This window comes from Lepidochelys kempii, chromosome 27, assembly GCF_965140265.1.
Source record: "Lepidochelys kempii isolate rLepKem1 chromosome 27, rLepKem1.hap2, whole genome shotgun sequence".
In the NCBI taxonomy this organism is placed as follows: domain Eukaryota; kingdom Metazoa; phylum Chordata; order Testudines; family Cheloniidae; genus Lepidochelys; species Lepidochelys kempii.
In genome coordinates this window covers 9634236-9656795 of record NC_133282.1, presented here as the reverse complement: position 1 = coordinate 9656795, position 22560 = coordinate 9634236, and the positions used below count along the sequence as shown (strand labels likewise).

Sequence of the window (22560 nt, the reverse complement as noted above, 5' to 3'; positions counted from 1 at the left end):
AGAATCATTTTTAGGTTGCTGAATTCGCTGAATATTATTCCTCTCTACGAAGGGAGGAATTCTAAGTAGTCTTTTTTTTTTCTCCATTTTACAGATTCAGAGTCGGGGAACAATGGATAAAAGAGTGCTTACCAGATTGTCCAATGAATTTGGAATTTGGCAAAGAGGCTATTATATTGAATACCCTTCTCCATGTGTTTTATATCTTTTTTTTTTTCTTTTGGGTCTTGCTTTACATCAAACTAAAACAAGTGTGTACATGTCACACTGTCCTTTTCAGGGGCTCTATTACTGTCTTTAGAAGTGGAAACCCCAATTGATAATTACTTTAAAATAACATGGAACAAAGCAGCTAGTAGTGAAGAAAACATGCCATTTCTATTGATTATATCCTAAAACTGCTCACCGTAACAGAAAACAGATGACTTGCAGGCACTGTGTGTTTTTGACTGGCCTTCTGTAACCTTTACAACCAGAAGCTACAGAAATGCATGTGGTTGCTTTATTGTGTACTCTGGACCCATACTACATTTTCATTCTGTAATTCAGAGGTTTCTCCTGATTAGATCGAGTTTGTACAGTAAAGTTAAACGATCGTATTTACAGTTTACACAGGAATCTTCTATAGCGTACTTGTAAATTTATTGATTTACTGTATGTGATGACAAACCTATTAGTGTACCGTCTCCAGCTTGAGTGGGACAAACTTTCAGTAAAATAATTTTGTTTATCCCTTAACATTAGTGTACACTAATTTTTAAAGAACAAGAAATACACAAGTTCTTTTCTTTTTGTGGGGAAGAGAACAGGTGCTGGAACTAGGGGTGCTGCCACACCCCCTGGCTTGAAGTGGTTTCCATTATATACAGGGTTTACAGTTTGGTTATATGGCTCTTAGCATCCCCACTATACAAATTGTTCCAGCACCCATGGGGAGAAGGATGAGAGAAGGAAAAACTCACAATCCTGACTTGAACCAGAGGAAAAGACTGATGTAGTAAGACATTGAACCATTAGTTTTATCCACAGAAAGCAACTAGAACACTTATCCATCCATTTGGTATATTGCTATGTGTTGGTAATAAATGGCATTTTGCAGCATTTCCTGAATAGTGGAACATGAGGGGGAAGAGACTGAATGCTTCACAGAATTAGATGCTGTGTAATCAGCCCGGAGCCCTCAGGATTTCACACAACTTTGCACTGATCGATACAGATTTGCTGTAGCTTTCCTTTCAGGCAATGTTCAGATCTGTAAATGACTAATTTCTCTTTGATTTACACGGTGGGGTCTCCTCCTGCCCACAGGGTGCATATGGCCCCATGGAGCACCCCACTCCTTTGGGACCTACAGAGGCTATTCTGTTGGTTTGGGGTTCACTCAAGGAGAAGGGGCAGACAATTACACTGCCTTCCCCCTACTCTGGCCCCACAGACCTTAGGCAGAAAAGAGAACATATATGGGCTACATTATCTTTTTGATGAAGCCTCAATAACCCCTGGCAGATCTTGTGGGCTGTAGGTGTAGGGGCTGAGGTCCCAGGCTATGCAGCTCCATTAAAATTGCAGTGTTGGGAAATGGGGGGTGCAGTTAAGAAGGGCCAGAGTTGGAGCAGAGGCCCACTTTCTGGGGATCGCCTCAGTTTGGGGGTTGGTCCAGAGTTCATTCCATAAGACAACCTCCAGCCCCAGACAGAACAACAGGAGAAGAAATCCAGGAGGGAATCCTCATCGAGATTTTCTCCAAAAGATTTGGAGTGGGTTTTACTGCAGGAGATGGTCGACGTCTGAAGAATTTTATGGCAGTCCCTAAGACACATTACCAGGATGGAAAAGCTTATGCCCATCCCCTGGATTTTGGAATTCTAAGCTCCAGTTGGGCATTTTATCTCTGACTACTGGAACATCCATTTGTTGCATGCAGGCTCTGAAAATCCAATAAATGAATAATTATGTTAATAGAAGATTTTTTCTTTCAAAAAAATAAAAACCAGTTAAAGTAAAAAATTCATAATAAGGGCCCAATTTTGTGGATGCTTTTGCATGTGAGTAGTCCCATTCATGTAAATTAGTTTAACTGCATGTGACTAAAGTTACCCAAATGTGTGAAGATTAGCAGGACTGGGAACTATGGGCAAGATCCTCAGCTGGTGTAAAGCAGTTTAGCTTCTTTGGAGTCGCATACAATAATTACTAAGGTGATTAAGAGGAAAGCTAGAAGCAAAAACATTTACTCCAACTCACTCCTTTCTGCGTAAAGTCTAGTTTTACAGTAGCATAATTGAGCTCAGAATCTGACTGGAGGTGCTGAGCTGCAATCCCTATACAGCTTGTCTACATTACCAAATGGACTACTGCTGACACCGGGTGCAGCTAAATCCGTGCACAGTGTGGCTTGTCATTAGCTATACTACCATCTAAACCACGTTCGGCAGCAGTTCAGCTGCCCCTGCTGACACGCACTGTCAGCAACAGGTAACTTTCTAGTGTAGGTTTTAGAAACACCAGTTCTGGATCGTGTAGTGATAACCAAGGTGGCCTGGAGCTTGGATATCAACTGAAAATATATTAACAGATTATAACACCACTGTAGCAATTAGCATGGTTATCAGAACAAGAACCTTAGCTACACAATGAGAATTTTATAGTTGTTTAACTAGCTATTAGTCACATAACATTGTATAGCTTGTGGTTTGAGTGAAGAGTACCTAGTAGAATTGTCATTGTCTATGAGTAAAATCACTTATTAAGCATTCACCATATCCACTGAGCATTGTGTTCCTCCATTATCCTGCTCAAGTAGTGGCTCCTGAGTCAGACTCATGGCTGGATTCTGGGAATTGGAAACAAAGATCTTGTGGTTACTTGTTTTGTACAAACCAGTTCTAGTCAGAGGAATGGTTTTCACCACTGGGTGAAATGAAAATTGCCACCAACTGTTGCTTTTTTATTTTTTAAAACAATGCACAGTAATTGCAATCCATACGGCACTCTATAAAATACTATAGAAACCAGAGCTACCAGTAATAGGCTGGCAAAACCAGTGGGTTTTTTTAAAATTTATTTATTTGGCAATGTGAGTGGAATCATTTTTTTGTTCTCCTTTTGAATGGCCATTTTGCCATGAAAAGCATTTTCAGCTGTTTGCAAAGAATGACTTCCTGGGCAAATGCACAGTAGTGTCTCCCGCTCCCTGCACCCAGATAAATTTACCCAGAAATGCTGTATCCACTCTGAAAATAGTCAAATATATTGTTCTATCAGATATGTTTCTGAGTGCTCATGAAAATCATTTTTTCCCTTGGAGCTGGGCACAATGCAGAGTGCTGATAAACAGTGCTGATAAAACCTCATTCCTTGATGAGCTGCTCCTGCTAGAGAGTGATTTGAATCCTCTACCTTGCGGTACTGAGTTTGCCATAGCAAATTTTAGGCACAAAATCACAAGTCATGCCACATTTATTTTAAATCACAGATTGTATCAAAATGTCACCTATCTATGATCTCACCCTCTGCCCCCCCCACCTCCAAAAAAACCCCTGATGTCTCCTTTTTTCAGTCTCATTTTTTACTTCATAGCCATCCCTTATCTGGCAGATTCTTCAAAGGACCCCTGCTTCACTTCTGCGACAAAGGCATCACTGAGGACTCTTCCCCTACTGCAGAGAAACCTGCAGCATCCTTCCTGCCTGCAGAGGAGAGTGACAGCAGGAAGTCATGGGGGCTTTGGGATGAAAGGGAAGTTATGGATTCTTTAAGCAACTCCCTGCTCTACATGTATGTCAACTCCCCTGTCATACTATTCTTTACAGCAGTGGTTCTCAAACTTTTTTTTTTCGCAGACCACTTGAAAATTGCTGAGGGTCTTGGCGGACCATTTAATGAGCTTTCCAAATGTTGTTTGTACGGGTAGCTAACTATCGTAAAGCGCTTTGGATAAAAGTGCTATATAAAAAAACCTAAGTAATAATTAACCTATTTTTGTTCTACAAATAAAAGCACACAACTCATATTTTAATATCAGTAGTCTCTCCCCCGCCATGGCAGCCACTGAGCTGGGCTGGGAAGGAGTGTGTGTGGGGGGTCTCTCCCTCTTTCCCCCACCGCAGCAGCTTGGGCTAGACTAGGCTTGGGTGCAAACTGAGACTATAACAAAAATAACCTCATAGAGTTTACTAGCCATTCCCTTAAAGCAGGTTTATCTGGTGCAAGTTTTAAAAAAGGACAATACTTATTCCATCTTATTTCCACCATTTCTTATGTTCCTTTTGCTACCACAAGCAACTTCTGCCTCTGAAAGTTTTAATTTAAAAACACTTCTCATTCTGGACTTTATAGTTTAAAACCAGCATTGTAATTGCTACTGAGATCCCTCCATAACATAAACCATCTACCTGAGATCAGGTCAAGTCACCCTGAAAGCTTTAAAATTCCAGAGTGAGGATAACTCACATGTCCTTTCCCCACTCTGCAATGTTTCTCAGAAAGATTTCCATTGCTGTTTCCAATAAACATCATGGCCCGTTGTGACTTTCCTGTCAACCCATCAGCTTCTCTTTCCCTATTCTCGTGAGGAGTGCACTGGGGGAAAAAAAATCAACTCCTGCTACTCTTAGCTTTTCTGCTTTCAATTTCCAGCTCTGTTGTTTTCTTAATCAACAAGCAAAAGCAGAAAGCTTCAGTAGGACACATAGCACCAAATTCTGCTCTGATATGCAGTCTCACTGAGATCAGTTGGATTGTGCTGGGTATAAACCAAGGCAAAATTTGATCCAGGCCGTCCAATGTTAATCAAAATTAATGGTCAGTATGATCGACACATGACATTTTGATTAAAAAACTAGAAAGATATAACATTAACATAGCACACATCAAATGGATTAAAAGCTGGCTAACGGATAGATCTCAAAATGTAATTGTAAATAGGGAATCATCACTGAATCGTTGTGTTTCTAGTATGGCCCCACAGTGATTGGTTCTTCGCCTTGTGCAATTTAACATTTTTATGAAGAATCCGGAAGAAAACATAAAATCATCACTGATAAAGTTTGTAGATGACACAAAATGTGGGGGAGTAGTAAATAATGAAAAGGATATGTCACTGATACAGAGCAATTTGTATTGGTTAGTAAGCTGGGCACTAGCAAACAATAGGTTTTAATATGGCTAAATATAATTGCATACATCTAGGAACAAAGAATGGAGGCCATACTTACACAATGGGAGACTCTATCCTGGGAAGCAGCGGCTCTGAAAAAGATTTGGGTGTCATAGTGGATAATCAGCTGAACAGGAGTTCTCAGGGTGATGCTGTGGCCAAAAGGGCTAATGCAATCCTTGGATGTATAAACAGGGGAATCTAGAGTAGGAAGAGAGTTTATTTTACCTCTGTATTTGGCATTGGTGCAATTGCTGCTGGAATACTGTGTCCAGTTCTGGTGTCCACAATTCCAGAAGGATGTTGATAAATTGGAGAAGGTGCAGAGAAGAGCCACAAGAATGATTAAAGGATTAGAAAACCTGCCTTATAGAGACATACCTAAGGAGCTCAACCTATTTAGCTTAACAAAGAGAAGGTTAATGCGTGACTTGATTACTGTCTGTAAATACCTGCTTGGGGAACAAATATTAAATAATGGGCTCTTCAGTCTAGCAGAGAGTTATAACATGATCCAATGGCTGGAAGTTAAACTAGACAAATTCATACTGGAAATAAGGCATACATTTTTTTTTTTTAACAATGAGAGTAATTAACCATTGGAACAACTTACTAAGGGTCATGGTGGATTCTCTATCACTAACAATTTTAAAATCAAGTTTAGATGTTTTTCTAAAATATTTGTTCTAGGAATTATTTTGGGGCAGTTCTATGGCCTCTGTTATTTAGGTCAGACTGGATGACCACAAATGGTTCCTTCTGGCCTTGGAATCTATGAAGCTCATTTTTACATATAAGCAATATTTAAGCTTGGTCCTGAAAACGGCTGCTTTCCTGAATCAGGGCCAGAAAACCAAGTTATAAAATTGATAAATAAATATTCTAGGCTCAGCTGACCAAATTCAACCATCCCAAATTCCAGCCCCCAAATCTTCCAACTCTTATTGAGGAAACCCCAGAACGCTGGCTCCAAGTCTGACATACCTCATAAACTGGTGGAACTGGCTGTCAAAATATAAATACCCCCTTTGAAAAATGTGCACTGCTCATTGACTGAGATTTAAAGAGAAAAACAAACAAACAGCCGCCTCACTCTAGGGGCAGCAAAAATCAATCTGTAAGGTCCCTTGACTATCTGCAGAGCAGCCATTAACAAACACTCACAACTCCATCAACTGGGTGATAGCAGAGACGGGACACACACAAGCAGAGAGGAAGGCTAAATCTGAGTCCAGCTCCTCAGGACCATTAGGGACCCAAGGTAAAAAAAACCTTGCATTTGCCAATGGAAAAAAAAAGAAAAACATTGATGGGGAAAGGATTTTTATTTCCAAGTTTCTAGAAGGATCTTACAAAACATGGAGAGTTAAAAAAAACCCACATATAATTGATATGGTCAGGGTCCTTTTAAGCATTTCTTCACATTATTCTGACGGTGATAGGAAATACCATTTAACTGTGTATGAATTTTTTCGGTAATCCCAATCACTGCCAACTGATTACATGAATCTTTCCACGCAGAATTTCCACTAGATTGTGCAGTTCTGAGTTTGTTATTTCGCCTTGAAAGAAAAAGAATTGATCAGAAACCTAAAAAAACCCTTTAAAAAAAAGTGCTGTAATCCCCTGCTATTTCAGTACAGGGACCCCCCTGAGCTCTGCAGCCCCAACCAGCAGCACCACCTTCCTTTTCCAGCCCGGGGCCCCCCCACAGCTATGCCAGCAGACCTCTATACAGACTAAGCAACCCTCCTGCTATTTGAGTTCGGAAGATCACTAGGGAAGAGGCTGCCAATGCTAACAGTGTTGTTTTGTGTGTGTGATGTACCTAAATGCCCACTGGGGATTAGGATGAGATCAGCACATTCATCTTCATCCTCATCAGGTTTTTCCACCTAGATCTTCAAAGCTGAAAGGCTAGTGCATTCGTCCGCTGAGCCACACAGCTCCCCCCCCCCCCAACGTCTGCATACAAACAAACAGCTCTGAATTGGACAAATCCTCAGGAAATAAGCACAGAGAAAGCCACAACAAAGCAATGGAAGTGGGGCAGTTCCATTATCTGTAAATTGCCCCTCACTGTGGACTATTGTGGCAGATTTTAGACACCATCCAAAATAAACAAAAACCAACCAAAAAGACAAAAACTAAAAAAAACCCCAAGAAAACAGTTTTACAAACACTTAATTTCCAGCTTAAGTGAAATCAACAAATTTTAAAATTCATACAGGTGCCATAATAATTAGAGTAACGAAAATTAGCTATTTCCCATTGTCTTTAGAACAACAAAAATTCAAGCCTCGGAGGCAGAGGGCTAAAATCAAATGTCTCTTACAGGGGCATGCTGTCTCGCTTCAGAGATGTTGACGGCCTCCTTTACGTCCCATTCCTATCAGAGATCACCCCTCAAGGGCTGAATGTCTCTCGCTGTCTCCAGTCATCTGGTATCCCAACTCTGGCAAAGCGTTTGTCGCTGAAGCCAGATGGTGGAGTGGAAAAGCTGAGCTCCATTCCTGGCTTCTTCCCCAGGAAACCCAGGCTTCTCTTATTGCACAGCTCAAAAGCATGAAAGAAGGGTATTGGCCATGCATTGCCTTCCTCCTTCCTAGCTACACTTAACACATGAAACAGGCAACCACAAACTCCCCGGCCATCTGTGTAAAGAAAGGCATGTATTCAGCACGCATTCAATACAGTATGGCGAGACGCTGTCATTTCCCTTTAAAAGACCCAAACATCCAAAATCAAGCCCACCCCACTTTTATTCCAGTCCGAATGAGGCAACCAATTCCAAACACAACAGAAAACAAACTAAACGCTCTGGGTTGTTTCTCCCAAGAAACATGATTGGTCTGAAAGTCAGCAGAGATTAACAGCAGAATGACTGGTATGGAATGGTCCATGCTGGGGATGGAGGGGAACAGAGAGAGAGAGAGAGACTGAGGCTATTAGTCTGGCAGCTCTGCGGCTGGGTACTGGAAGAGGGAGAGCAGTGAGTGTACGGGAATGCTAAACTGTATTATACAGGTTTCAGAGTAGCAGCCGTGTTAGTCTGTATCCGCAAAAAGAAAAGGAGTACTTGTGGCACCTTAGAGACTAACAAATTTATTTCAGCATAAGCTTTCGCGAGCTACAGCTCATGTCATCAGATGCATTCCAACCACTAGGTGGCGCTATGTGTAAAATACCTTATTTAAATGAACCTCAGTCATATCTGGCAGAGCATTAAAGGATCTTCGGATGAACACATCTGGTATGTATAAGCAAACTCTGTAGCCATATCTGGTACAGAAGAACATGACCTGGTGACAGGAGTAAAATAAGAACAGAAACAGAAAGAAAACAGCAACAAAGGTTTCAAATAGAAGGAACAAAGCAACAAAGGTTGCAGGATCTCAATGCCCCAGAGAACTTCAGCTTTGACCAACCTTCACAATGGACAGACTAAAAACAATATTTTCCAAGTTTCACATTGCTACCAAGCTCTACAAAGAAACTGATGATATACAGGTATCTTCTTTAATTTATGCTATGGGGAAACAAGCAGAACATATCTTTAAATCCTTTGACTTTACTGAAGACAAAGATGACCATGAAAGGGTTCTGGCTATGTTTGATGCATACTCTATACCTCAGAGAAACGTGGCTTACAAAAGAGCATTGTTTTCACCAGAGAATTCAAGAACCAGGGGAAAATGTTGAATGCTTTATAAGAGCTCTGCATACAATGTCTGAAAACTGTAATTTTGGAAATGCAAAATATGAAAATATCAGAGACAGGCTAGCTACTGGGTTAACAGATTAAAAACCTTTCACTGCAGCTACAACTGAAGAGAGATTTAACCCTAGCCACAGCTATACAGAGAGCAAAGTATTCTGAGCTGGTAAGACAGCAAAACCCAGAACAAGTTGACAAATTTGAAAAACCTACTGGCTTAGAAACTGTAAAAAGACACTTGAGTGCTAAAAGTCATCATCACAAAACCCCTGAAGCAGGGAGAAAGAACTTCCAGGCTAAGAGGGACAAATTCCAGCCTACATGCACACGATGTGGACAAAGTCATATCCCAAGAGATGATGCACATCTAACTAGAGGCACACAGTGTAATAAATGCAGGAAATCTGGACATTTTCCAGCTATTTGCTGCACCAAAGCAATCAGGGAGGTGACTCATATTACAGACAATCAAGAGCCATGGTTTCTGGGATCTACCACTTGTGATGACACAGAACCTGCTTGGAGAGTGAAACTGAATATTCATACTAAGATTATTGACTTTAAAATTGATGCAGGAGCTGATGTCACAGTCATCGCACAAGAGACATACAATCACCTTCCACACCTCTCAGAGCTCAGGTCACCTGACACAGCTATGACTAGCCCTGGCAGTATTCTGAACTGCATGAACCAGTTCACCACAGAAACAACATGGCAGCCATGATAGGCCTAGTGAGAAAGGTAGAAGAACTCAATGGAGGATTTGACGATATTGGACTTTTGAGAGGCGATCCAGTATAAATCAACTTAAGAAACAATGCCGAACCATACAGTGTACAAGCATCTCGACCAGACAGACCTGGCAAGAGACTAGCTGCAGATTTATGTGAATTCAGAGGACATCATTACCTGGTCATTGTGGACTATTTTTCCAGATATAAAGAAATAATGTACTTGAAAAACAGAACATGTAGCAGGGTTATCGAGGAACTGAAGTGCACTTTTGCTCACTTCAGTATTTCAGGACAACTAGTGATGGACAATGGACCACAATCCACTGCAGCAGAATTTAAGTCATTCCAAACAAAATATGATTTTGATCATATTACTAGCATCCCACTTTACCCACAAGTGAATGGAGAGATGAGAGAGCTTTACAGGCAGACAGGAAAGTCCTACAGCAGGAAGATCTATTCACTGCTTTTCTGAGTTACAAATCAGCAACAGCAGCTACTGGATACAGTCCAGCACAATTGCTGATGGGAAGACAACTCACAACTTCTGTTCCAACTTTGGAAAAGAACATATTCCCGAAGTGGCCACACATGAAGAGAGTAGCCAAAGTGGATAAAAAGGCTAAAAGAGCTTATGAACACTTTTACAACAAAGGTCACCCAGAGAGCTGCCAGGTCGAGAACCTGGTGACTGTTCATATCAAATTGGATGGAGAAAAAGGGTGGGCAAGTCCAGCTGCCGTAAAAAAAAAGAGTTCAGCGCCCAGATCATGTGTAACCGAGACCGACAGTGGAGAGTTCAACAGAAATCGTTGACATCTACAGTTTGTTCCTCAGAAAGAACAATCAACAGAGCAAACTCTGCACATGGCAGATGCAGGAGGACTCCTCAAAGATTCCAAACCTACCATTGCCAGTTGCTGCAACTAACAGCCAGCCAGCTGACCAAGTGTTACGTGTTTGGGTTGTGTAATTAGAAGAACAGTATGATTCGGAGGCACTTAGACTGATATGTACTGAACTTCAAAGACAAAGGGATAGTTTAAATATTGTAAATGTAGGAATGTAGAACTTAATGGGGGTGAAGTCATGGGAATGATCAACTGTTACACTGCTCAGCCACCACATGGCAGTGTGTGTAAAATACCTGATTTAAACGCATGTCAACCATCGCTGGCAGAGCATTAAAGGAATGTATAATGAACACATCTGCTGTGTGTAAGGAAGCTCTGTAGCCAGTCCATATCTGGCACAGGAACATTTTTATAGAGTCAGGGGCCTTTCATTCCTTACTCTGAGCTTCCTGTCAGAAATCTGCAATCAGACCCACACTGACCGGGCTGCTTAGTGGCTCAAGTTTCATTGTAGCCTAGCAGCTTTGGGCATAAGCCACTTATTGGCACATGAGACAAAGCGGGTGAGCTCATCTTCCAGTTCTCTAAATCATTCAGGCAAGGTAGAAGTGGCTCTGTTTGAGTCCACGGGAGAGGAGAGATGGGGATGGGCAAAGGATTCCGTCTCTGACACCCTAATGGAATAAATATAATTTGCACCGTGACATGATGAGAAGTCGCAGGAAAAACGGCAGGGTGGGAATGAAGACTAAGTGGAAAACCATTCCCTTGCAGCCTCCCCCCCACGCCCCAATCAGACACAGTGCTAGAAGAGAAGGGAGTGCTCACACCTTTGTATCTGGTGGGGAGGATGGGAAAGGAGGGCCTCTGATCTGATCCCAGGGGAGTTAGTGGGATGCCCATGCTGCCATTGCTGGAGGGAACGTGGGCCATGGCCATGCTCTGCTAACTGAGAGGGATGCAGTAACCCAGGGAGGTGTGATGGAGATAGCTCAGACCCAGACGCTTGGGGAGGGGTGGGGAGGGGTGGGGAACCCTCCCACCTAGATAAGTGGAGGGGGAAGGGTTGGGTTTAGAGACTGCTCACCTGGGAGGAAGTTCTCTCTGGACACCAGCCTGTCTCCTATGTGGTCTCGGGGAGCCAGTCCAGAGAGCCACATAATGGCCCTAAATGCTCGTGGTTATTAGTACCTCAGGGTCGCAGGTGCCTTGGCTCCTGTGTAGGTCTCTGAAAGGCTCTAACTGGGTGATGCTCTGCCCTCCCGCTGCAGCCTAGAGACCGCCTTCCCCGAACTCCCATGGGTGTTGCAAACCCTGTTGACCTCCCAGGGGATGCGAGAGGGAGACGCGGCTGGCCCCCCTGTGTTTGATTTCCTGGTGACAAAGGCCCTCGTTCCACCCCAAACCCTTTTTGGCTCTTCTTCCCTGTCCCAGCCGCAGTGATTCTGCTGTTGTCCTTTGCTGACCTTGTGTATTTGGTGTGGAGATAGTGTGCCTGGTGCTCTCAGCCCCTCCCCCTTCCCCCCAACTCCCCCCATTAGTCTTGCTGTTCATTCATCTCCATGTCAGACACCAGAATGTTCTTCTCGGCAGATTCACTGGGGCTGGAGGTGGTGCGGCTGTATCGGGCGCTCTCAAAGGTGCCCCGCTCGGAGCTCCGCCGGCGCTTGTACAGGTAGACGGCGAGGGCGATCAAAGCACACAGCGCTAGTGCGGAGAGGACAACCACAGCAATGGCGGTCGTGTTGTCTGGGAGAGCTGAGGGAGAGGGGAAAAGCACATGAAACCCACACCACTAGGCCCAATCCTGGTCACCGTCTCCACTGAACTGAGGGGAAGCTAAGCACAGCAAGGGGAGCGGGCTTGCCCAAGGTCACCACAGCCAAGTCAGTGGCAGAGCAGGGCATAGGACCCAGGTGTCCTGTCTCCAAGTCCTGTGCATCAGCTCCTGCAAACTTTCCCAGACATGTGGGTTAGGCTTCTCCAGCTCATAAGAGGGGTAGGCCAGGGCACTGCAACAGAGACAGCTCCCACGGCTCAGAGGTTGGGAGGTAGGCCCCCAAAGCAGAGGTGGTTCCCGGGAGGACTGTGGGGGCGTCTTTTTCCATGGCTGTAGTGCCTGGTTCCACTCAACGTGCCGTACCCCTCTCTGCCAACCCGCAGCGCCTGGACGCCCTGGATCCCAGCCGCGGATGGAAGCCTTTCCTCTCCGTCTGGGAGAGGAATGATAGGAGCAAGGGAGCGGTGTGCACACACAGTCTCCAGCCACAGAAATCAAGTGTGGCCCCTGCCCTGGGGAATTCACAGGGAAAGCTCTTAACCCAAAGGCGACCCTGGCAAGCCTGCCAAGATATGGGCACAGCAGCAGATGGCAAACACGATGACTCCTGCTGGTATTAATAGGAACCAGGCTGCCAGGCCCTGGTACTCCCTTTGTCCCATACAACTCCAGGAACTGGGGCTGGACAGAACAAGGCCTTATGCCCATGTTGATCTGTGACCCTGCTGTGCCACTCACCTGATCGGGAGAAGCTGCTCTCCTCAACTGCAAGGGGAATGAAGAGAGAGACAGATCAGTAGCCTGCCAGAGTGTCCTTCCTTCCAGACCCATTATTGCCAGTGGGGAAGGGTGTGTTCCTCCCCTGCCGCCCAACCCTGCCTGCTACAGCGGGGGCAAATGGCTGCTGCAATACAGAATACGTGCCCAATCTACGCATTGCCTCATCTCTCTTCCTGGACTGGCACTCAACCTGGACCCCCCCGAGCCCACCCCACACCACAGAGTCCCTGGCGCCCCCCGAGCCTGCCCCGCACGTGCCGAGACCCTGGCACCCCATGTGCCTGCTCTGCACCCGCCGAGTCCCTGGCTCCCCCTGTGCCTGGGGTGACAGTCCTGCAGGGAGGTAGGTGCTTTCACCTGAAACCCACAATGTGAAGCGTAGGGGACAATTTCCTGGTGCAAGTGCTAGAGGAGCCAACTAGGGGGGGGAGCTTTTCTTGACCTGCTGCTCACAAACCGGGAAGAATTAGTAGGGGAAGCAAAAGTGGATGGGAATCTGGGAGGCAGTGACCATGAGTTGGTTGAGTTCAGGATCCTGACACAGGGAAGAAAGGTAAGCAGCAGGATACGGACCCTGGACTTCAGGAAAGCAGACTTCGACTCCCTCAGGGAACGGATGGGTAGGATCCCCTGGGGGACTAACATGAAGGGGAAAGGAGGCCAGGAGAGCTGGCTGTATTTCAAGGAATCCCTGTTGAGGTTACAGGTACAAACCATCCCGATGTGTCGAAAGAATAGTAAGTATGGCAGGCGACCAGCTTGGCTTAACAGTGAAATCCTAGCGGATCTTAAGCATAAAAAAGAAGCTTACAAGAAGTGGAAGGTTGGACATATGACCAGGGAAGAGTATAAAAATATTGCTCGGGCATGTAGAAATGAAATTAGGAGGGCCAAATCGCACCTGGAGCTGCAGCTAGCGAGAGATGTTAAGAGTAACAAGAAGGGTTTCTTCAGGTATGTTGGCAACAAGAAGAAAGCCAAGGAAAGTGTGGTCCCCTTAATGAATGAGGGAGGCAACCTAGTGACGGAGGATGTGGAAAAAGCTAATGTACTCAATGCTTTTTTTGCCTCTGTCTTCACGAACAAGGTCAGCTCCCAGACTGCTGTGCTGGGCATCACAACATGGGGAATAGATGGCCAGCCCTCTGTGGAGAAAGAGGTGGTTAGGGACTATTTAGAAAAATTGGACGTGCACAAGTCCATGGGGCCGGATGATTTGCATCCGAGAGTGCTAAAGGAACTGGCGGCTGTGATTGCAGAGCCATTGGCCATTATCTTTGAAAACTCGTGGCGAACGGGGGAAGTCCCGGATGACTGGAAAAAGGCTAATGTAGTGCCAATCTTTAAAAAAGGGAAGGAGGAGGATCCTGGGAACGACAGGCCAGTCAGCCTCACTTCAGTCCCCGGAAAAATCATGGAGCAGGTCCTCAAAGAATCAATCCTGAAGCACTTACATGAAAGGAAAGTGATCAGGAACAGTCAGCATGGATTCACCAAGGGAAGGTCATGCCTGACTAATCTAATCGCCTTCTATGATGAGATTACTGGTTCTGTGGATGAAGGGAAAGCAGTGGATGTATTGTATCTTGACTTTAGCAAAGCTTTTGACACGGTCTCCCACAGTATTCTTGTCAGCAAGTTAAAGAAGTATGGGCTGGATGAATGCACTATAAGGTGGGTAGAAAGTTGGCTAGATTGTCGGGCTCAACGGGTAGTGATCAATGGCTCCATGTCTAGTTGGCAGCCGGTGTCAAGTGGAATGCCCCAGGGGTCGGTCCTGGGGCTGGTTTTGTTCAATACCTTCATAAATGATCTGGAGGATGGTGGATTGCACTCTCAGCAAATTTGCGGATGATACTAAACTGGGAGGAGTGGTAGATACGCTGGAGGGCAGGGATAGGATACAGAGGGACCTAGACAAATTGGAGGATTGGGCCAAAAGAAATCTGATGAGGTTCAATAAGGATAAGTGCAGGGTCCTGCACTTAGGACGGAAGAACCCAATGCACAGCTACAGACTAGGGACCAAATGGCTAGGCAGCAGTTCTGCGGAAAAGGACCTAGGGGTTACAGTGGACGAGAAGCTGGATATGAGTCAGCAGTGTGCCCTTTTTGCCAAGAAGGCCAATGGCATTTTGGGATGTATAAGTAGGGGCATAGCGAGCAGATCGAGGGATGTGATCGTCCCCCTCTATTCGACATTGGTGAGGCCTCATCTGGAGTACTGTGTCCAGTTTTGGGCCCCACACTACAAGAAGGATGTGGATAAATTGGAGAGAGTCCAGCGAAGGGCAACAAAAATGATTAGGGGTCTGGAACACATGAGTTATGAGGAGAGGCTGAGGGAACTGGGATTGTTTAGTCTGCAGAAGAGAAGAATGAGGGGGGATTTGATAGCTGCTTTCAATTACCTGAGAGGTAGTTCCAGGGAGGATGGTTCTAGACTATTCTCTGTGGTGGAAGAGGACAGGACAAGGAGTAATGGTCTCAAGTTGCAGTGGGGGAGGTTTAGGTTGGATATTAGGAAAAACTTTTTCACTAGGAGGGTGGTGAAACACTGGAATGCGTTGCCTAGGGAGGTGGTGGAATCTCCTTCCTTAGAAGTTTTTAAGGTCAGGCTTGACAAAGCCCTGGCTGGGATGATTTAATTGGGTATGGGTCCTGCTTTTGAGCAGGGGGTTGGACTAGATGACCTCCTGAGGTCCCTTCCAACCCTGATATTCTATGATTCTATGATTCTAAGACTCCTTGGCCCAGTGCCAGTGCTGGGTGTAAGCAGACTCCCCAAGGGGCCCCCATTTGAGTTTTTAGTATGTATTATGGGGTGCCCAAAGTATTCCTATTAGGGACCCCAATGGGCTAGCACCACCTCTGCCTGGGCCTGATGTTGTTTATGTTGCTTCTGAGCCCAGGAAGATCTGCCAGGTCTTTTGGATGCACCAGAGCATGGCGCAAACGGCCATTTTCACAGGCTAAGAAGCCCGCTGGATACTGGGGACTTGAAAACTCCAGAATGAGCTGGCTGTCAGAAGGGTACAGACAGGACAAGAGTATGTATCCTAACCCTGGGCTCCGTGCACTGCTCCGCCGATACCCGTCAATCCTCCTCCACGGCCCTGGCTATTCCAACCCTGGGTCCCCACCTAGCTCTGCCAACGCCCCTCAAACCTACTCCACGGCCCCGGCTATTCCAACCCTGGGTCCCCACCCAGCTCCGCCGACGCTCCTCAACCCTCCTCCACGGCCCCGGCTATTCCAACCCAGAGTCCTCACCCAGCTCCGCCAATGCCCTTCAATCCTCCTCCATGGCCCCGGCTACTCCAACCCTGGGTCCCCGCCCAGCTCCGCTGACACCCCTCAACCCTCCTCCATGGCCCCGGCTATTCCAACCCTGGGTCCCCACCCAGCTCCGCCGACGCCCCGCAACCCTCCTCCATGGCCCTTTCTATTCTGACCCTGGGTCCCCACCCAGCTCTGCTGATGCACCTCAGTCCTTATCTGCTATTCCCCACCCACAGCTCTGCTATTACAATTCAATCTGACCTGCCGCAGCTCTTACATGTTAATCCTGCACTTCTCCGGCACAAAGGCTGGCAACTGCACTGAGCTGCACTCTGGGTGCGGAGGACAAGGTGCTATGAAGTACCATGCCCCCGCCCAAACTCCTCTAACCAGGCTTTGAGGCCAGGTCCCCAGAGACAGAAAATCAATCAGCACCTGAGCCCCAGAGCGATTTACTCTACCCCGGCAGGCGGTTCTCTTGATCTCAAACTCTCTCTCTGTTTGAAGTGAAAGCCACCAAGCCAAGTCAGCCAGCTTCCTGGGGCCTCTTACCTCGGGGGATCTTACAAATGACCCCCATGGTGACGTTAGAGCAGGAGCCCAGGTGCCACACCCCGTTACTGCTCTGGATCCAGTAGCAGCTGTTCTGGCTGAGCATGCTGGGTCCAGTGTCATGCTGGCCCCAGTTGGAGTAGTTCATGGCTGTGTTGTCGTGCCAAACCAAAGTGCCTCCTAAGAGAAGGGAAGAAACCATTACAGAGTGCTACAAGGGCAGCCAGAACCTGGCCCAGCTCAGAGCCACGGTGCTGGTGCCTTGTCAGGACACCTATCTAGTGTCACACGGGAGCAGGCCGCTGCTGCCTTCATTTTCGGTATGACAGAGCAGACTGTTGATTCTACAGTTCCCAGCATCCAATGCTCTATTCTGATGTGAGCAGCAGCTGGCAGAGTCTATAGGTTCCAGCAGGATGAGCTGAGTGGCCTGGCCATGTTGAACACGGGGACTGGTCATCTCCAAAGAGCTATAAGCTGCACTTCAGAGCAACATGGGCTGCCCTTGGCCCATGAGCTGCCCTTTGACAGTGTTGAATCCCAGCACCATATCCAGTGTGGCCTGGAGGTCCCCTTAGATCAGCCCTGCAGGTGATCCACACAGGTCAGAGACACTGTCCCAGGCCAAGCTCTCCCTTGGGAGACTGGACTGGGACTGCAAACGTCCAGCCACTCCTTTGTCTCACTTCCCCTGGGACTGACACAGCAAAGCCCTCTACCCCAAAGTGCCTAGAGCTACGCAGGCCACTGCATGCAGAAGACACATCTTCCCCCAGAGAAACGGGTAACAGGATTGGTGCAGGCCTACAAGAGTGCCTGGCTTCCACATACATGGGCTCTTTGATACGTGCAATTCCCTAGGCGCTCATTCACCACAGTGCATCGCTGATGACAGTAACACTGAGCCCAGATCTAGCAATTCCCCTCTGTAGATCTCCAAACACTTCAGTCCAGGAGGGACAGTGCCATTATCCCCATTCGTGCAGACAGAAAAATGGAGGCAAATAATGGAAGAGCTGGGAACAGCGCCGAGCTGTCCAGACTCCCAGTCCAGTGCTCCACCCATGGGGCCATGCCGCCTCCTGACACCAGTGATCTGCTGTGAAGTCAGAAGCGCTGCTCCTACCTCTCCAGTTTCTAAAAACTCTGGAGCCAGACAAATCACTCCCTTTGTAACGTGTTTCTTTTACCTTTCGGGTTAAACGTCATCCCCAACCAGGCGCCCTTGGATTGGCTCTCGTAGGCTTGGAGATGCTCCCAAACGAACACGTTCTCTGTCTCATCCTGGATGGACAGCACCGTGCCACCAGCTGCGGAGGAAAAGGCACACCAGAGGAACGTTACGGGGCCAGCCGCTCAGAGGAAGGGAAGCGCAGCCTGCAGGTGCTGGGTCTTGCTCCAGGGGCTTTGCTGAGACCTGACAGGAAGGGGCCTTTGTTTAAGTAGATCCAATGCCCAGCAATGGTTCCACAGACAATCAGCAGGGGCGTGCAGAGCCTCAGCTGGTGTAAAATGCCTGGAACGTTCCACGCAGGTCATCAGAGCTCTGACAATTTACATCTGCTGAGGATCTGCCCCATAGCCCTGTGAGAAGAAGTGATTATTGAAAGGATTGGTTGATCACACACTGAACACATGGAGATTCGACCTGAGAGTGACTGAAGTGGGGAAGCACCCAGGAGAGAGATACACAAGGGCATTGGGCCAGGAGAAAGGGGGGTGGAGGTTAATTTATACTGACCATGAGGGACCGCAAGCGCTGGAGTCCGTGGAACTGGCTCTGCATGGGAAGGGGTGGAAGCTGCACTGCTTGAGGTATTTGAAATGAACTGGACAATTCACTGGCAGGAACGTTACAGGGAACAAGTCTGCCTGGGCAGTGGGTGGAGCCCACGATCTAATGGGTCTTAACCATCTTGTATTCCTAGGCTCACATGGTCGGGCTCGCTGCACTCGAACCTCATTCGTACCTTTTTGGCATCTCTTTATGGCGTCCTTCTGTCCCAGAGTGACCTCCATGTGGAAAGTGTAGCAGTGATTCCTAAAGGGGATCCAGGAGGAATCCTCCACTGACTTGGGACAGCTCCCACTGTAACTCCACTTGTGTGACCGGGGGGACCCTGCAAAGGAGCCGAAGCATGGGTAAGGAGTTTTTCTTTTCCCTGGAGGTCCCCTCTCTGCCCCACCACCACTCCGTGTCTTCCCACCTCTGCTCCGCACCCTCCTGAGGCCGCTGCCTGCTCGGTGCTCTCTGCCCTCCCCCCAATCAGCTAATCGGGGGTGCGCCAAACAGCTGATCGGTGGCACCGCCAAACAGCTGTGGCTGGATCAGAGAGAGCATCCCAAGGGGGAGGGAGGAGGAAGAGACCAAACACCTCTGTCCAGGCAAACATTGCAAGCAGGAGCATTGCTGATGACCCACCAGTGCTAGAGTTTAGGTCTTGTCTGTGCCCTGCCTTGCATGGATGGGCAAGGTGGGGGGACGGGGGAACGAGCAAGAGAAGACACAGGCCATGTCTGGAACACCTTCCTGCCAGGCCAGCTCCTCTAGGTCCCACAGGGCATCCCATCCCAGTGCAGAGCGGCTGCCACACCGTGCGCTCCCTGGATGGATTCCTGCTGCTCAGCCTGCAACCCGCCCAGCCAGGGGCTCAGAAACCACAGCTCGGCCTGCAAGCAGCATCCCACGGTCTGCAGCTGCCCAGCAGAGCGGCACCAAGGGTGCCTGATGTGTTTCTTCCCCCTGCTTCCCCTGCGTCTCCTCTGCTCCCAGGTGGTCGGCGCACACACCTGTGTTGACCTTGCAGATAGCCCCTTGCAATTTGGTGTCACAACCAGCTGTCCGCCACGTCCCATCCATGTCCATGTAGGAGCAGCCCGTGACCTGCTGAGGCTCCCCGTCCTGCCAGTTGACATAGGACAGGCTCTCTTCTGTGAACCACGAGTAGCTCCGGCCTCCCTGAAAACCACCGATAAGGGGGAAGGCTCAGGGGCAGCTCAGAGCACAACCCCTCCCCTCCACCGGCCCTCGAGGAGACAAGCCCCCCTCTCCTACCTCCTCATTGGCCAGGCCGATCCAAAGAGGGGCCCGCAAGCTGCTGATGGCCTGGGTGAGGTAGGCCTGGGTGTAGGGATCCAGCACACTGGCCAGCGTGGCGTTGCGGGTCTCGCACAGCAGCAGGGCCTCCTGCCACTTCAGGGGTTTCCGCAGGATGCGGTAGGTGCTGTTGAGGTAGGAGAGCGGGGAGCTGGGGGAGGGGGGATAGCTGGTCCGGGATGAGCTCAGAGTTGGGTCTGGGGAAGGAAAGAGACACAGTCAGATCTCTATCCAGAGTCCCTCTTTGCACTGGTGTGATGCCCCTCGGCACTGCCACAGGGCATCCCATCCCAGTATGGGAGTGGGCCCTGGGGAGCGGGCAGGAACGAGACCATGTGAAAACGCCCCCGTGGGTAACTGTCGTACCAGCTCAGGGCAAAACACGCTGCTGAACGGACAGCAAAATGTCCCACCCCCGGCAGGCGACATCCAGGTCCAGAAGAGAAGGCAGCCACCAGCTGCAGGTTTTTGTTCAAAGCAGGAGCCAGGCTGAGGAGTGTGCGTGTGAGCATGGGTTGGGGAATCCCAGCCCGGGGGCACATTCAGAGTCTCACAGTTGTGACTGTTTAGCACATGAGGATCCGGGCCCCAAGGTTGCTGCCCACACGCAGAGCGAGATGTGGGGCAGCTCATGGACTCCGGTGGAGCTGAGTGCGTTGCAAACGCAGCCCGAGTGGGACAGAATATATTTTGCATCGTGTTAAGGAGACAGGCAGGCACGTGGGAGCTAAGAGGCAGGTTGCTGAGACATGTGGGGAGGGCCGTGGTGCGTTTTGATGCTGAGCGGTCCAGCACCATGTCAGAGATGGGTTTAGCTGGACCTGGCACAGTATTAGAGCTGGGCCCAAAGCCACGGGCTTGGGTCAGGATCTGAAAGCAAACCTGTCCTACGTTCCAGGGGGTGCATGTTTGGTGCCTGTATTTGGGCTCCAACTAGGGTGACCAGACAGCAAATGTGAAAAATCGGGGCAGGGGTTGGGGGGTAATAGGAGCCTATATAAGAAAAAGACCCAAAAATTGGGATTGTCCCTATAAAATCGGGACATCTGGTCACCCTAGCTCCAACCCAGCCCTGCACAGAGCAACTCAGTGGCACGCTGAGATACCCCGGGGAGGGGTGTTCTCGAAACGGTGGCTGAGTTCCTTTGCAGCGTATTGTGGGACACACTCAGCCTGACAGACGTGCCAGCACACGGACAGCCTGGCGCCTGGGTGGCACAGAGGCATCTGCACTGATCCTTTCCCCAGCATCTTGGCTCGCATTACCAGAGAATTGGGACCGTCAGCCCCACAAGTGTGGCTGGTACCAGAGAACCCAGGCAAAGCGCACGCTGCCCAGAGAAGCTGGATGCCGACAGCTGGGCGCAGAGCTGATCTGGCAGCAGCGAAGCCCAGCTGCAGCCAGTGACCCAACAGAAGCAGCACGTAGGGGGCCGTGATGCCAGGTCACCAGGGGCTTGTTTCTGACCTGAACCCGCCCCGCCTTCTCTGCAGTAGGTGCCATGGGCAGGGCACCTGCACATGCCCGGTGCTGTCGGCCCCTCTCCCCTACCTATGCTACGTTGGCAGATGTAGCCATGCTTCTCCTCCAGGCAGTTCCTGTCGTCCCAGCGGCCAGTGAAGTGGGGCGGGGAGCCGTGCCAAACCATCGCGCAGTTAGTCTACAAACAGAAGCCAGAGAGGTCAGTGCTGCCTCTGCAAGCCCTGCTCCGCTCGGAGGAGCGGGGGTGGCTGGACGAGTGGCAAAGGCAGCCGGGCTGTGTGTCCAGGGGTGGGTATGTTATCATTACGAGTAATGGTATCCTGAGCCCAGGCCCTGAAACTGTCCCTGGGAGCGGAAAGGATCCTGGCGCCACATTCAGTTCAGGCTGCCTGGCACTGTTACGGCAGCCAAAGCAGGTGGAGAGAGCTGGCTGACTGGGGAGGGCAGCTCCATGGCCAGAACATCGCCAAGTCTCTGCTCCCTTCCTGGTGCAGCAGCCACCTGAAGATGCACTAGGTGGTGCTGGGAGCCAAACCAGGCTGCTGCCAGCCTCCGGACTGGGGTGGGGAGAGGGGACAGGAGATAAACCCCAACCCCGCCCCTAGGCCACTAAATGCAGCCAGGGATCCAGCCTGTAGAGTGCTCCTGGGCACATCATTCCTACCTATCTCCCGGACCTTCAGACCCCATTTAACTGCCCTGGCGGCAGCACGGTGAGAGAGACAGGGTAGCTAGAGAGGGACACTGCCCCACCCCACTGCCAATGCAGGCTGATCCCTAAGGCGTATTTTCCCCCACTCTGTCCAGTCCCCTTTTAAACCTCCCAAGACGCAAGGCTCCCTCCCCAGACCCGTGGGAGATGGTTCCACAGCCCGACAGCCTCCACCATCAGGACCCATTTTCCAGGGTCTCATCCATGTTTCCCTTTGCTCATTGTTCATCCCAGATGCCTAGGTATTCACCCTCACCGGGCTGCTGTCAATGCTCCTCTCCCGGCCTGGGGGTTCGCATCCTTCACAGACTTGCCGATGATCACCTCTCCATTTTTAGCCATTGTATAGCCAAGCAGAGCTGCCAGGACTGAGTCATCCTATTGGCCAGGGCTTCTGCAAACCTCTAATT

At 48.8% G+C, this 22560-nt stretch overlaps 2 protein-coding genes and 1 long non-coding RNA gene across 11 annotated transcripts in view; 1 reads left to right on the top strand and 2 right to left on the bottom strand.

Annotated features, from left to right (window-relative positions):
* MARCHF10 (membrane associated ring-CH-type finger 10) overlaps positions 1-3935 on the top strand; it is a 101797-nt gene extending 97862 nt beyond the window's left edge. For 3 of the 8 annotated variants that reach the window (XM_073325999.1, XM_073326003.1, XM_073325998.1), the window contains one exon: positions 95-730. In XM_073325999.1, coding sequence (XP_073182100.1) covers positions 95-301 — 207 coding nt within the window. In that variant the 3' untranslated portion in view covers positions 302-730. Of the gene's footprint in view, positions 1-94; positions 731-3579 lie in introns of those variants that run through there. The other 5 variants (XR_012156391.1, XR_012156390.1, XM_073326002.1 and 2 more) reach the window with 3 other exon arrangements.
* The window catches only part of LOC140903955 (uncharacterized), a 71670-nt gene extending 60181 nt beyond the window's left edge, over positions 1-11489 (bottom strand). The window contains exons 1-3 of one of the 2 annotated variants that reach the window (XR_012156393.1): positions 7494-11489; positions 5217-5359; positions 2897-3689 (exon numbers count right to left, since the gene is read on the bottom strand). This is a non-coding gene — a long non-coding RNA (uncharacterized lncRNA). Of the gene's footprint in view, positions 1-2896; positions 3690-5216; positions 5360-7493 lie in introns of those variants that run through there. The other variant, XR_012156392.1, reaches the window with a different exon arrangement.
* Positions 11490-12001: 512 nt separating this feature from the next.
* The window catches only part of MRC2 (mannose receptor C-type 2), a 93047-nt gene continuing 82488 nt past the window's right edge, over positions 12002-22560 (bottom strand). The window contains exons 23-30 of the mRNA XM_073326006.1: positions 21508-21616; positions 19914-20152; positions 19649-19817; positions 18829-18978; positions 18049-18168; positions 16859-17038; positions 12983-13009; positions 12002-12222 (exon numbers count right to left, since the gene is read on the bottom strand). Of these exons, the coding sequence (XP_073182107.1) occupies positions 12002-12222; positions 12983-13009; positions 16859-17038; positions 18049-18168; positions 18829-18978; positions 19649-19817; positions 19914-20152; positions 21508-21616 (1215 nt within the window). The remainder of the gene's footprint in view (positions 12223-12982; positions 13010-16858; positions 17039-18048; positions 18169-18828; positions 18979-19648; positions 19818-19913; positions 20153-21507; positions 21617-22560) is intronic.